General features: G+C 32.1%; 1 protein-coding gene across 1 annotated transcript in view; it reads right to left on the reverse strand.

Moving 5' to 3' along the window:
• The window catches only part of USP15 (ubiquitin specific peptidase 15), a 127,558-nt gene that overhangs the window by 36,008 nt on the left and 75,180 nt on the right, over nt 1–16,370 (reverse strand). Inside the window, exons 7-8 of the mRNA XM_052639478.1 lie at nt 11,955–12,041; nt 6,134–6,278 (exon numbers count right to left, since the gene is read on the reverse strand). Of these exons, the coding sequence (XP_052495438.1) occupies nt 6,134–6,278; nt 11,955–12,041 (232 nt within the window). The remainder of the gene's footprint in view (nt 1–6,133; nt 6,279–11,954; nt 12,042–16,370) is intronic.

Here is a 16,370-nt window from a genome sequence, read left to right on the forward strand (position 1 = left end):
CATTATTGGCAAAGCAAAAACACTAATGAAGTTGATCACTGGTAACATGAATTACCACAAACTATTTTTACTCACAAACTGAAACAGAAAGATGATCTTAAGTGTGACAGTAGAAGAAAAAAAAATCAAATAGAGAGGGCCTCTTATAATTAATACAGCATAACATTAACTGACTAGAATTTAAATACATACATTAGGACAAACAGGCAAAAGATAAAAAGCCTTTAAGATGTATATAGCATGGCTTTCTCCTTTCTAAGGCTCTGTCCAATAGCTTATATTTTTCCAGTGACTAATAATACCAATTTATAAAATTTAGAACATAAACCTGATATACTTTAGAATATTCTAATCATAATGTGTTGAGTGACATGCATATTTTTAATAAAGGAAAAAAAAGTATTTTGGAAAAAGCTGTTGACATCAAGGAAATGAACTGTTTTTGATTGTTAGGTAATACAAATAAATCTGAAACCATTTTGTTTTCTTGCTTCTTTACTATGCAAAGAAGGGTACTTTGGTAACTACTAAAACGGGGTAAGTTTTAGTAGTTACCATTATAAAGACTGACATTTCTTATGTTTCCAATTACAATTACTTTGAATAATTATTAAAATCAATACAAGATAATTCAGTCATCATATTAATAACTGCTGCTATATGTTAGCACTCCAAGTAATTCTACCTCGTGAGTGTAATGTAAAACAATTCTGTATTAAAATCAGATGTTATTATCTACAACTCCTTGAAATAAGCCTTTCCCTTGTAATCTGTACTCCTGTCATTTTGTATTCTAGAATTAAGGACTGACAAAACATAAGAAAATTTATATTAACAGAAACAGAAGTATTAATCCTAGAGAAATGTGTATATTAATTTGGAAGAATGTGAAGAACAGACAAGTAAGATCACTGGTTACAGAAGGCATATTTTCATGATCAGAAATCACCATTAGCCAACTTAGACAGGTACAAGGCATTCGATCAGAGATACTGCTTCTGCCCCAGTTATGAAAACTAAATACTTACAGAATTATGCTATATATACTCTTTCCCCTAATAATCTGCCTGACAATTAAGGTTCTCTTTTCCCAGTCCCCTTACTTTTTCTAAAGAGAAGAAATACGTCTCCCTTTCGCTAGTTCAAACAAGGGAGAAGTAAAAACATTGGCATCTGTGATAAGAAAGTGAATGGTTCTAATATAAGTAAGGTTGTTTCCATTTCTTTACCTTTATCAAAATGGAAAGATCTGATTGAGTTGCCACTTGACAAGACGATTACATATATTTTTGATGCTAGTCTGCCATGTAATTTTAGGCACACAGTATGGAAGGAGCTCAAATATAATGAGTTTAATTGCTTGGGTAAAAATCTGCCATAAGAATAGTATTTTAATTTTTCATCAGCCACATTCTCAGTTTATCTGAAGTCATCATTTTCTTCAAAATCCTAAACTATTTAAAAAAATTCTTGTTTCTGTGGTTAGGTGTTTCATTTTTGTGATTGAAAGAAACTATGTTCATTTATTGAACCAAAAGTTCGGTTAATTTGAATAAAAATTAGAAAGTTTCATGTTAAACTGTGTTTCCAAGAATTTGTTCCAATAAATGCAAAAGAAAGCTCAAGGTGAGTATAGAAAAGCATTATACTTAGTTCTGTTCAAAGCTATGAAGTACTCCAACACAGAAATAATAGCTTTAGTAGTGACTTATTCACAGTTTTGCATTATATGAGAATCTAGTTTCTTAAAAGAATGTTATTTCTGTGTAATATTACTCATTCTCTTTAATTACTCATTTTATTACTCATTCTTTTTAATTACTTCAAAAAAAAGACTTTTCAACTTTCTATATTCTTTGGAAAATTTCTACATTCTTTGGAATTTACAGAATAACTTTTTACCTAACCCAACAGATCATAGGAAAAAGTTGACTTTAAAATCATTTGAAATTTCAACTGACATTTATGACAAAGGATAAAAAATAGGTCCTTATCATCTCTTTTTTCAATTACTTCTTAGTGTCTATTTTAAGAAGCCCTATTACTTTCAGGTAAAGAGTTTGAAAACAACCATCTTACGCCATGCTGCTTTCCAGTGGAAAAGACCATATCACTCCCTTGCTTCAAATCCATCTGAAGAGTTGCTTCTTCCAGGAAGCCAATCATGAGCATCCTACGCCTTGACAATGAAAAAGACAAGGGTTGGAGTGCTCCTGAAATCTACTCAACTAATGCTAATTAAAATTACCTCCAAAAATGCAAATTTAAAAAACTAGACATTTTCTCAATGCAGTAGTATATTAAGGGCACTGAAAAACTACTTTGCTACTAGAACACAGTGATGTATGCCTATAATCATAACTACTGAGGGGGCTGAGGCCAGAGATTACCTGAACTCAAGAACTTTAAATTCCCTGCAGACTGATTATTCATGAAAAGTTCTATGCTGTTATATCCCTTGCTTAGTCAGTATGCTTAGGAGAGCTAAGTTAACAAAGCTCAGAAATGGAGATGATAAATATCATTATTGAAATAACTCTAAACATAAACAACAACAACAACAAAATTAAAAGTACATTCAACTTTTCCTTCATTCACTAGGTCCAGACAAAGCGGAATAAGACTTGTAGGAAAGGAGAAAAAATACACACAGGGACTATGGATGGTAGAATTTTCCCACAGTCACTCTGCTTAACTCCTTCAGATAAAAAAAAGATAAAATAATATCAACCTAATGCCTATTCATTTATGATGTGCCAGTCACTATCCTAAGAACTTTATATTCATCAACTCACTTAATCCCCATAAAACTCCTAAGATAAGGGGACTACTGATTTTATTTTCCTCCCGTGAGGAGAAAAATAAGTTGTAGAAATAACTTATACAGGGTAGCACAGCTAATTAGCAGGAGAGATGTTAACTACTCCTTAGAGTCCTAGGATTCCATGAGCATGCTCCTGGGGACATTAAATAGAAGAAAAGCAGACAGGACTCTGGGCACTTCAACCAACCAAAGCAACTTCACTATCTATTTAATTGCTAAGGATACAATTAAAGTTTTCACAGTAATAATTCAAAAAAGATTTTCATGTTAAAAAGCAAAACATCTGAAAATTACAACATCAAGACTATAATCTTAATAGGTCAGGACCTATATCTAAATGTATCTCACATGTTTGACATCTAGCAAATATTAACTAGATAAACAAACTATATAGCAGCACTATACTCATCAGAAAAATTTAACACTTATCCATACCATAAAATCAGAGAAAATCTTGAGTATCAGCATTTTTAAACTGAAGAATAACAATGATAATATTAAATAACACTTAAATTTGTGCTCAGTTTTTAATCACAAATGATCAATTTCATTATCTCAAGGCTACTGATGGGTTAAGCATGACCTATCTCACATAGAAAAAATAGCAATGCTTTTGCACCCATGTTTTTAAAGATATTATCAACAATTACACTGCCTGAAGTACTAATGTCCACTCATATCTTTTAGAATTACTGAATTAATAAGAGATATTACAATTCAAATTATCAGTAGAAAATTTATTTTATAATATTTATTGAAGTTAATGAACTATCTTTCATTTCACAGAAGTTACAAGGAAACTTAAATGGTGAATTTTCTACTTCAAAGCTGACATCTAAAGCAATTAAAAATTATAGATGCTTTAAGAAAATAAAACTGAAGTACTAGTATTTCTAATTCTGCATGTGGATTAATTTTCAAAAGCAGCAAAAATTAAAACTAATTTTTTCTCTTCCCCAACTTGGAAAGTTTTAACGAGAGTAGTTCTTTAAAATACTTTGCTGAAATTTTCATGAAAAATTTCTCTTTTATGATTATCAGAAAATTACAAACTATCACCCTAACAAACCTCATCCTCACGTCTGTATCTCAGTTGAAATGAAACAAATGGTGAAATATACTAAAGAGAAGTCAGCATTAGGTATACCAGTTTATTGTAATAAAACTGCTTTCAACAGAAGAATAAAGTAGTAAAATGAAGTTTTTACCTTGAATATATACACAAGGGAAGTTCAACAAATGCCAAATCTCGCTCACATAGTCGATTAGTAGATTTCATTTTAATATTCAATTTTGAGAAACTGAGCTAACCATATGGAGACAACACTAAATAGACTATAACAACGGCACAGGAAACGAGACTGTAATATTGCCTTAGAAGAAATTTAGTTTGAATATAAGCCAGAGACTCTCTGGCATGAATGATTAGCATGAACACTAATTCTTGTTCTAATGGACTCAAATTTTTGATGCTTATGCAACTAAAATTTTTACAAAAATCCTATTCTTAATCCTTATGAAAAATCACCAAGATTGGTTTTCCATACTAGAATGTTAAAACAAAAACAAAACCCAAAGACCTCAAGATATCAAGCCTCCAGAATGAAAATAATTTTGGTAATGTAAGGATAAGCAGCTGTATAAAAATTAATGTCATTGGCGATATGAGAAAGGGTTTTCTGATACTGATATAACCACTGTTTATATACATAAAACATTTTCCAGAGACGGTGCTAAATATGATTTTTCAGTGATTAGGTATAGTAGTCCAACAGATACAGAAACAAAATGACAATTGTCTGCCCTGTCCCTATCTCAGAAAGCTCAGCACCCATGCACTTTATTATCTAAATTAAACTGTCAGGATAACAACAGTTTTGGCTTGTTCTTTTCAGATGAGTTACCTTTCTCTCTTCCGGAAAATAAAGACAAAATATTTTAAAATGAAATTGTCTAACTAGTGCTAGGATCCTAGAAAAAAAATTTGGATAAAGTGATTCACATTAAAGTATAAAGTATTACTCATCAAAGTAGGTTTAAAGGAAAAGTTTATTAAACCTACACAATATCTGCTTGAGCAGACAATTTACTGATTGGCTCACCTTTAAACCAAGATATCTGGAAACTATCAATTTTACACACCCTAGTGTATGTCTTAAAAAAGTTGTTAACTCCTGGTCAGGAGTTATGATGGCTAAATTCTAATTTTTCAAGAATGCTATAAAGACAATGGTTAATTTAGGAAACAAGTGGATTAATGAGAATGTACAAATTATTTAGAATTTTGAATGAGAAAGAGTCCTATACTTTTTTCAGAGAGTCAAAAAGATTTGCAAGTATGTCCTTATCAATCTACATCTGTGTTTAATCTGTATCTTTGGAGGGTGCCTCCTGGGCACAGGAGATTCAGTATTAAAATCTGATTCAGTATTAAAATCTGAATAGAGAACAGAATACTGTAGATTTAGAAATAAAATTCATAATTGGGGGGAAAAAAAGACTTGACAAATGTAGGTAAAATTCAAATATCAAAATACTATACCATTATCTTGGGCTCTTTGAAACACAAAATTTTATTTTAAAAGGGAAATAAAATAACCAGCTCTAATTTTATGCACAGTGACAGTGATATTCAAGTATATATAGATCTTATTACTTCTAAATCAAAGATATCAGTATTTCACAAGTAAAGTTGGAAGAAGGTACAGACAATAGGAAGAAAAAGGAAGCTCTATGGAACAGACAAAGGGGAAAAAAGGGCAGTGATTTCTTATATCCCCAAATTGAAAGAGCATTAAGGGAAAGTGATTTAGTAAAATGTGTATACAAAATTTCATTAATTTTAAAAAAAAATCTTAAATTCACATTAAGGTTAAAAAAAAAGATTTAAAATATATATATATATATTTTAAGAGGTGGAACACTGGTGACCATAAAAGCATTTTCTGAGATTTCCACCCATGTCTTAAAAAACAAGAGACTTCATGTAAAGGAGAGATCTCACTAGTTTTTCTTTTCTTCTCAGAGAGCCTAGGTTTTCTGATAGGAATTATATTTTCCCATGAATTTATATTTAATCTTCTACTATGTGATAATCAATCATATGCCACCTAACTGAGAAGCATAAGGTATTCTACTACCAGCATCAGAACGAATCAAATGTGCATTCTTCAAGCTTCCATGAAAACAAAAGCTCTTCAAACATATTATATAATACTCAAGTTCTGACACGTAAAACCCAACTCTATTCCTCCTGAATTACTGATTTCCATAAAGCAGAGGAGTTTCACTTTGTTTGGAAAGACCTACCTGAAAAGCTGAGTTCATGAAACACGTATTTCCCAAATTACTTAGGCCACAGAGGCCTGGTTGTTCATTGTTTCTTCCAGGTTCTGAATAATCATAGTTCTTATAAGCGGTATATGATGGGAGACAATAATTTGAGTTTTTCACACTGGAAGGAAAAACAAAAAATATTTTTCATAATGCACAATTATCATACAGTTATAATGAACAGAGTATTTTAAACCTATTTGAGATAGGTGGTCAGTTATTAATTTTTTTATAAAATACTTAACTGAGGTACTTCTGACACGAACCTAAATCACAACAACCTCCTTAATATATTCCTCATTCAATCAACAAAATCACTGCATCATATACCACATCAACCAATACAAACCACATTATATCTTTCTACCCTTCATTAACTGGAGCAGCTTCACAGCTTGCTCTGTTCTTCACTGCTCCAACAAAGTTGAAAAATTCAGATTTTAAACACCACCCGCAGCAATAAATCATCTCATTTATGTCCCTTTTACACCTTGCTATTGTAACAGAGTGGGAACAAAGAAACAGAAAGAGTTGTGCTTTAGTTACAGGTAAGAGCACAGATTTCCAGGGCCTCTGTGACATCACTGTTCTGATGCACTGAAGATTCTATTTATAGTATTCTATGCTAGATCAGCAAAAGCTAGTATTCAAACGCAGAAAAAGTCTGGAATGATTAGGTGTGCAAAACTGAAATGATTCTAAGCAAGTACATTTCAGTATTATTATTACAGAAAGAATCTTCTAGCTTGTTAGATTAAAGCAGTTTATTTAACTAAATAAATACCACCTCAGGATAGATAATATGTACTATGATGAGTACAATATATAATAATCTTTAAAAATTGATGTAATATTCAACCTTTAGAGAATCAGAGTAATTTTATAAAGAACTAAGAAAATCAATAAACTAGACTCCTTTTTTTACATGTAATTAAAAATTTGTTTGTGGAAAACAATGGCTTAATTTTTAATAGGTTATCTTATAAGCTATTTATGATGACTGCTTTGGATAAGCCTAAACAAGAATCAAGGTCATTTGCTCAAAACAAATAAAAGAACACACTATTACAAATAAACTTGGTAAATCAGTAACTCTGACAACCTCAACTGGCTACAATTTATTCCTGGTATTACTTTTTCAAAAACAGTTTTTACTTATAATTTCAAATAACTTTCCACTGTAGCTTCTATACTCTCACTTTATAATTACAACAGTTTAAATGAACTGTACCTACTGCCTGTTCTAACAAAACCTTAAGTAAACATACATGCCCCAACACAAAACCCTATCAATCAATAATTATACACATAATGTTATACCATTAATATTTTTGTATTATCACAAATAAAAGATCAACTCTCATACTAAAAAACTGATCTACCTTAAACTTAAAAATAGCAGGGTCCAAAGCGGATTCATGTTGATGTGTGGCAGAACCAATACAATATTGTAAAGTAATTAGCCTCCACTTAAAATAAATAAATTTAAATACTGAAAAAAAAACCACAAAGAAGTGCTTCATAGACTTGTAGCTATTTACTTGTTTAAAAGTTAAAGGAAAAAAAATGGGTTCAAGCATCTTTTGAAGATCACTAGCCTTATAATTTTTACTAACAGTAACTAAGTCCAAGGCACCTGTCAACAATTCAGTATATATTAATAACTGATTCTTGACTCCAACTTCTAGGATATGTAACAGAAAAACTGAATTGTGTTTTTTCTTTCTTCCCTTTAAGAAGCACTTAAAATCAAGGCCTGCTATACATTACAAAAATAAAAGGTCTACATTTTCAACACGTTGAAAACCAAAATATATATATATAATTGCTATATTTAATATATGTATGCTATATATATATCAGCTATAAAATTATAATAAAACAAGTCACAATACAAAGGGAAAGTATGCCCAGATGCATGTTCATGCACATACACAAACCCATATCCACACTCACATCCAAAAAGACTAAAAGCTTATTCATATTCAGATACCCCCTACCCACAATAACAAATCAATGTTGAAAACTCAACTTTTCTTTGTGGCAAGAGGATGCAGTTTGCTGGGACAGGGATTCCTATACTGAAAATGAATACAAAACTCATATGCAAAAGCAGTGTTTGGTTTTATCTTTTAAGATCTGAATACTTATAGGATATCTGTGTTTTAGTTTAAGTGACAGGATAAGAATAAATCTTGTCCAAAGATTGAGATACTAGTCTAGATGCTCAATGATAATAATGAAAGCAAATTTAAAATATTTTAATACTGTCTTTATTGGTCACTTATAATCCACATCTTTTGTGCTCTTTAAATCAAATTAAGTCTGCTGAGGAAAATACCAAAGCCAGCAGCTCTTTAAACACTTCAGTAAAGAACATGGAAACCTAAGCCCGCAAGACAGTTTCTATAACCTTTCATGATAACTTCTGCTATTTTTTCCTAAAGAGTGTAAGCTAGTCCTTATCCCGTAGGGTTTGCTACTTTGCAAAAATACATGAGTTTGCCAGGAATCTTAATAAGAATTTTAATACTATATTAGATTAATTATGTATTATAAATCTATCATCTTAAATGAATATACATTTAAAAGTTTATGCTTACTTTGCAGTTAATGAAATGATGCTTCCATCAAGTAACTTGTCAAAAGCCAGATCACTAGCTAGCTCTGGCAGTCGTTAGTTCCAGTTCCTTTTCATCGCTTAATCTCTTACACAAAGTCATTTCCATTGCAAATAAAAGAGTTTTAAATGAATTAACAGAAAAACAGAATGTGCTCTGATGTGGAAAGCCACCGAGTTGAGACAATAAATACATTGAAGAGATTTATTTTTAAAGGCAGTCTTGTAGCAAAACAAATGTAGCAAGACAGAAGAAAATGCAGCGAAAAGAAAGATTTTGGCATATATAATATTATATGAATTAATAAGAAAACTACAAGGAAAACAATATTCAGGCATCTGATTCTTCATATATTAGTCTTTAATAAAAACTTAATCTTTATTAAACTTATATAATTCCAAGTACACTTTATTACTATAACAAATATTCTTATTTCTAAAAATGAAAATTTTGTATCTTAATAATGTATCAGTTTAAAGCTTGAATTTGTAAATAAATGCCATATAAACTTGTATGTCAGAACTATTGGTTTTAACATGCACTTTCACTGGAGTATATAGCCACATACATGAAGTTTCATAAATGTACTTAATTTAACCCATTTAACATGCTTTTAATTAAAGGAATCATGCTATTTCCATCTGAAGTCTTAAGTAGCTACTTATTTCCACAAGTTGAAAAGAAAGTCAAGAAGTAAATTTTATGTGAGATAATTGTTTAGGTAAACATGACAGCATTAATTCAAGTTTTTTTCAAGTTAAAAAAACTCTTCATTTTATAAATGTTTAAATTTTGTTCCTTACCTAAGAAAGGTAAGTTTTACTTTTAAGTAAAGTGGTACCAGCAACTATTTACTATTAAAATTTCCAATATGAAAGGACTATTTTAGTGTCTACACAAATATAAATAGCTAAGAACATAATCTAGTCATAGAAGAATCATCATCCACGTTCTAAATTTAAGAAACCACTCCCAATTCCCCTTTTTAATATTTTCTCCAGTCAGAGGTTTTGAAATCACATTGTACTGTCATATTTTTACAATGAGAAGGAAATAAGACAAAAATAGAAGCACCAGACCACATATACTAATATGGTTATTCTGGTCAAAATACAGTCCAAGTTCAATACAGTCTATAACATTGTTCAATACAATGTTAAAAAATCTCTCTCCAAAGAAAAACTATAAATACATGTACAGAATAACTAACATGTATAGAATAACTATAAATACATGGAACCAAATTCTTTTACAGTAAATGTGTGAGCCATCTGTAATCGGCAGAAACACAAATAATATTTTATCTCATATGAGAAAATTACTTTTAATGAATTAAAAGATACCATGTAAAATACAAACCAGATTATAGGAGGATTCCTTTCACTCTTTTGCTTGAGAATAAACATTTTTGAATAGAAGAGAACATACTACATTGGAATTTTGGATATCCAGTGTCTTCAATATTTCACTATTATACTATAGTGTGCATATCTTGTTACTACTGAAATAAAGGAATAAATGTTTTAAATCTTGATACAGATAGCAAATTCTTTTCTAGAAAAGTTGGACTAACATTCCAACCACTCAAACAGAATCCTTACCAGAAAATATATCATCACTTAACTTTTCCCAGTGCGACGGAGGTGGGGGGAAGTAGATGGGAGTTGTTAATGGTTTTAATTTACCTATTTCTAGTTAGTGAATTTGAACATTTAAAATGTTTAATTCTTTTATTTTTATAGCCAGCTACATCATTTACTCACTTTTCTAGCCATCTGAAAAAATTCCTTGCTGGTTTTTATAAGCTTGCTATATTAAGAATATTTGCCCTTCATTGCTATTTCTGGCAAGAATTTTCTCCACTAATTTGCCTTTTAATTTTTATATATCTGACAATTAATACTTTTATAGCCACCTTATTTTTCTAACAGCATTTCCTGGATATGCTTCCCATTCTCCATTAGTCTAGAATATTGATACTTTCTGATCACATTAAATTCTTTTGTATGTAAAGGTCTGTTTCTGAGTTGTCTTTTCTATTCCATTAATCTGGAGGCATATTACTGGGCCAGTACTTTGCTGTTTGAATTCTATCTTTATAACAGGTTGTGGTATTTAACAGGATTAATCATTTCCAATGTTTTTCCTTTCCAAAGTTATTCTGGCTATTCTTATTTATAATCCAGATATATGTTAAAATTGGAATCATTTTATCAAGCCCCACCCTCCATAAGAATTTTAAGGGAACACTAATTAAACCTATAAAGTCAATTAATGGTGCTTTTTAAAAGAGTATTTCACAAATAGTCTCAAGTATTTTTGAATTAATTTTCTAGAATAATCAGATGTCATTTATGAACTGGACAAGCAGTGTAAATATTTAATTACATAAACACTGTAAATCTAATACAGAAGTGACAATGTATACACCCAGGAAGTAAAAGGATGATAATCATCTCTGGATTAAAGTTCTTTCCATAATAGACTGGACTAATTATAGTTTTCTTTTTATCCTTTCCTATAAAACCATGTCAATTTTCAAGGCAATATATCCATGTCAGATGTTATTGTGAATACCAAGTGACTTTCAATCCTTTTTCTTATAGCAATATATTCAAAGGCACACACTGTCATGTAATTTTTATATATCCCAAGTTTCTGAGTATTATTCATGGTAGAGCAAAGGAATTGTTTCTCCAAACTATTTAAGAAAAGTAATTGCCTTTTTCATAAATAAGAATTTGTATACACTTTTCAATTTTACTGACTGTATCTTCCAACTGAATCACAGATACACACTTTTAAAAAAATACCATATGCTGTCTGTGATTACATGTCTAGTTCTAAAATGACATCTGAAATTCATACTCTTCTTAAAAATTTGAATGATAACAGATTTCTATATATTTTAATAATTAGCATTTAGAATATAAAACTCTGAAAGTACTTTATTTCTCTTTTAGTAAATTACTGTAGTATATATATTAAATCAAGAAGTTTATACTTCTGCTTGCTTTCTTGTGAAGTTAACTCCTAGAAGAACTGACCAGTGATTTAAAAGAAAATCAATTTAATGCATTAAGACTTTTTTATTCTGAATTTTAGATACAAGAGATTTTTTGCAACCACAATAGGGTGATCAATTAAACAAAGAGTTTTTAAGATTCAGTGCTTACTTTCTGTTGTTGATGTTGTTATAATTATTTGATAGAGATGAAGGAGAGATCTTTGGTAAAGTTGAAAAATTGGATGCACCTGGGGACCTTTAAAAATATGAAAATGTTAAATTAGATAAAAAATGCTGAATTTTGAAATTAATTATGAAATAAAGAAAAGAACTAACAGATGACAATGTATGTAGTAAATGAATGCTGGAAAACAGATTTATGACAAAATCATCATCCTTTGGTTTTCAATTTCTGATGTATTCATTCATATAAAAAATAATGGTATATAAGGGAACTATTTTCAAAAGAAATTTATCAAATTAAATATAACAATCGGTATTATTCTCATAAATCTACTAATGCAATACACCCATTTCTGAGTTCAGGTAACCACTACTAATATTTTACAATCAATAATTTTCTTAAGTCAGTGGAATTAAAATACTAATTTTTAAAGGAAGCATGTTAAAGAAATCTACTTTGTGTCTCAGTAGGTACTGCGCATGCATGCTCAGTTGCTCAGTCATGTCCAACTCTTACAACCCTATGGATTGTGGCTTTCTAGATCCCTCTGACCATGGGATTTTCCAGGCAAGAATACGGGAGTGAGTTGCTATTTCCTACTCCAGGGGTCGTCCCAACCCAGGGATTAAACCCACATCTGCACTGGCGTGTGGATTCTTTACCACTGAGCCACCTGAGTGTACCATGGCATTCTGATTATACACAACACAGATATCCGAGGATTTACCAATTTTAAAAGTGTAAGGCAAGAGGGATAAAAGAGCAAAGAGAATTCCAAACATAATCCCATGAAGTAATATTTGGCCAAATTGATCCCTGCAAAAACTGAACAGATATAAATCTTACTGCATACTACACACCTCACTAGTTCAGAATCTTTTTGGAGAAATCTCAATTACTAATGGCTTTTAATCAACAAATATGCTTTGAAGGCATGATTTATAATAAACAAATCCATGATATACAAACAATTATTTTAAAGTACTCAGAAGTTTCTGAAAGATTTTTCTTGTAATTTTGTACACAAATTTAACTTATGAGGCAACATCTAGGCCACAGGCTGTAAGGCCTTAAGAAGTTAATACTTTCAGTCCAGTACCTCAGTCATCAGAAATTCTAAATTAGTGAGGCCTAAAGTGATTACTGTTTTAAAAATTATTTTATTTTTTACTCAGGTGACAATGAACAGCAAAATGGTCAATGAGCAGGAAAGTATATAATCTATAAAATTTACTTTTTTGGTAATTTGAATTTTGCAAAGTGGTGAGTAATAAAATTTCTTACATATAAAAATTTTATATAACTTCTGAAGTTTTATAAAATTTTGGTAAAATTTTTCTTCATTTTAAAGGAGGATTTTTTTGTTGTTGTTGACTATATACAGATAAAATTATATCAAGTGGGACTTCTATTTAGCTGCCTTTCTGACAGAAGACCCTTGCAAGATTTTAACTATACTAAGCTCAAAACAAAATATACAGCCACCAAGTTTTAATATAAACAATGTAGAAGACAAACTTAAAATGCAATTTTAATATAAATACTAATATTTTAAGGTATTTATTTTAAAATGTTAATAGTAATAAAGAAGCATTGTGGCACTGTTTGCCTTCATACTAATAATGCTAAATTAGGGAAACAAACTAAAAACACTGAACCTAAGTTATAATGAATTAAGGAGGTTAATTTTTCAAAATGTGATCCATTTGACTACAATTTAATTCAACTCACTACAAGTTTTCAAGTATACAGAAAGAGAAATATTCCCTTAAATTTTACTTATACTAAAAGTTATAAAAATAAACATTTTCTTATAACATATATTTATTATATATGATATATGGCTAAGGTCATATATCATCTGAAATGCCTATATATATACACACACACACACATATATATTTATGTAAGTGAAAAAGTTGGCTTAAAGCTCAACATTCAGAAAACTAAGATCATGGCATCCAGTCCCATCACCTCATGGCAAATATATGGGGAAAAAGTGGCTGACTTTATGTTTCTGGGCTCCAAAATCACTGCAGACGGTGACTGAGGCCATGACATTAAAACACACTCCTTGGAAGGAAAGTTTCGACAAACCTAGACAGCATATTAAGAAGCAGAGACATTACTTTGTCAACAAAGGTTCATCTAGTCAAGGCTATGGTTTTTCCAGTGGTCATGTTTATAGATGTGAGAGTTGGATTATAAAGAAAGCTGAGTGCTGAAGAATTGATGCTTTTCAACTGTGGTGCTGGAGAAGACTCTGGAGAGTCCCGTGGACTGCAAGGACATCCAACCAGTCCATCCTAAAGGAGATCAGTCCTGGGTGTTCACTGGAAGGACTGATGTTGAAGCTGAAACTCCGATATTTTGGCCACCTGAAGCAAAGAGCTGACTCATTTCAAAAGACCCTGATGCTGGGAAAGATTGACGGCAGGAGAAGAAGGGGACAACAGAGGATGAGATGGTTGGATGGCATCACTGACTCAGGGGATGGGTTTGTGTGGACTCCGGGAGTTGGTGATGGACAGGGAGGCCTGGCGTGCTGTGGTTCATGGGGTTACAAAGAGTCGGACACAATTGAGCGACTGAACTGAACTGATGGTATGTATGTGCTGTGCTTAGTCGCTCAGCTGTGTCCGACTCTTTGGAACCCCATAGACTAGCCTGCCACACTCCTCTGTCCATGGGGATCCTCTGGGCAAGAATACTGGAGTGGGGTGCCATGCCCTTCTGCAGCGGATTTTCTGAACCCAGGGATTGAGTCCAGGTCCTCCACATTGCAGGCAGATTCTTTACCGTCTGACCCAACAGGGAAGCCCCAAAATAGTGGAATGGGTAGCCTATCCCTTTCTCCAGGGGAGCTTCCTGACCCAGGAATCGAACCAGGGTCTCTTGCATTGCAGGCAGATTCACTACCAGCTGAGCTACCAGGGAAACCCATACGCGGGTGGGGAGTGTGTGTGTGTGTCTCTCTGTGTGTGTGTTTAACTTTTTTTCTGCCCATCTGTCCGTTTTTACTATTCGTTAGCAACTCTACTCCAAGACAGCATTGGATTTCTCGCCCTTGTTAAGTGTAGCAATACAAAGACAGACATAGTTCCTGATCTCAAATAGCTCATAATCTAACAGGGAGAAATGACACAAGCAACCTACAAAACAGTAAGTTCTAAAACAAATTTTAAAATTATAACAAAGTCAAATTTTGTGGGTAGTACATGAAGTAATCTTAAAATGTGCACAGCTGGAAGGGTAGGTGGAAACTGGAACATGAGAGTATTCTAGGTGGAAAGAATAGTATGTGAAAATGTGTGGAGCTACATAAGTCATGATGCATTAGGGAATTATCAATAAATTGAAAGAGCAGAAGTGTGCAGTGTTAGAAACAGAGGTTAGTAAGGCAGGTGTGATAATAAAGAACCTCTTCTGTCCTCTGAAGGAATCTGGATTTTATCCAATTGTGCTGTGGCATGTTGAAAGATTTTAAGAGTATCAACACAGCTGATTTGTATTCTAGAAAGTTAACTCTTGAGGAACAGAAAGAGACTGAAGATTGGAAGAGCATTTAGGAGACTATAAGAACAACAAAGGTGAGAAGTAATAAAGGGGGACTAAGACTTGGAGTGGGCACAGGCAACATGTCTTGGAGATTCAGAAAACAGTTCTCAAGGTGCAATCCATGGACACCGAGCGGGCTACAAGATCCTTTCCAGGCAGCAGTCCATAAGGTCAAAACTATTTTCACAAAAACACCAACATGTTATTTAAACATTATCTGACCTCCTTCACTGGGTAGATATTTGCACCAATAGTACAAAAACAATGGGAGGTAAAACTGCACAGTGCCAGAGAGATTACAATGTGAATGATATCCTTGGAGTTGTGCAGTATGAAACGTGCAAAAATAGGCAGGCAGCCCTGGAGAGGAAGAGAGCCAGCCAGTCAGAGGATGGGTCAGAGTCCTGAAAAACTGGTATAATGGTTTCAAAATAAGAGAATTTCTGTATGAGATAGTTATTAAAAAGAAGTATTAAAGAGAGATCAAATAGATTAGGTTTTAAAAAAGCTCAATAAGGACTCTGCTAACTCCTGAATAGGTGATAAGGAACAGTAAGCACTGCCTTTTTAAAGAAGTTGGCTATCAAAGGGAGAAAAACTAAATGATATTCAGAGGAAATTGATGGTCTTGTTTTTAAAGATGGGAGAGATTTGTTTATATCTATTTGTTAGCTTGGAAAATGATACTGGAAAAGAAACAAAAGCACAAACTAATGTTAACTAGTGTCTACTATACATGGGCAGTATGCAAGGCATTTATATACACAGGAGTTGAGTTGATAACGAAGGAAAAGCAAGGTCAAGGCAACACTCAGATAAATCCATTGGTAGAGAGCTTGCTCT

This window comes from Budorcas taxicolor, chromosome 5 (genome assembly GCF_023091745.1).
Source record: "Budorcas taxicolor isolate Tak-1 chromosome 5, Takin1.1, whole genome shotgun sequence".
Lineage (NCBI taxonomy): Eukaryota > Metazoa > Chordata > Mammalia > Artiodactyla > Bovidae > Budorcas > Budorcas taxicolor.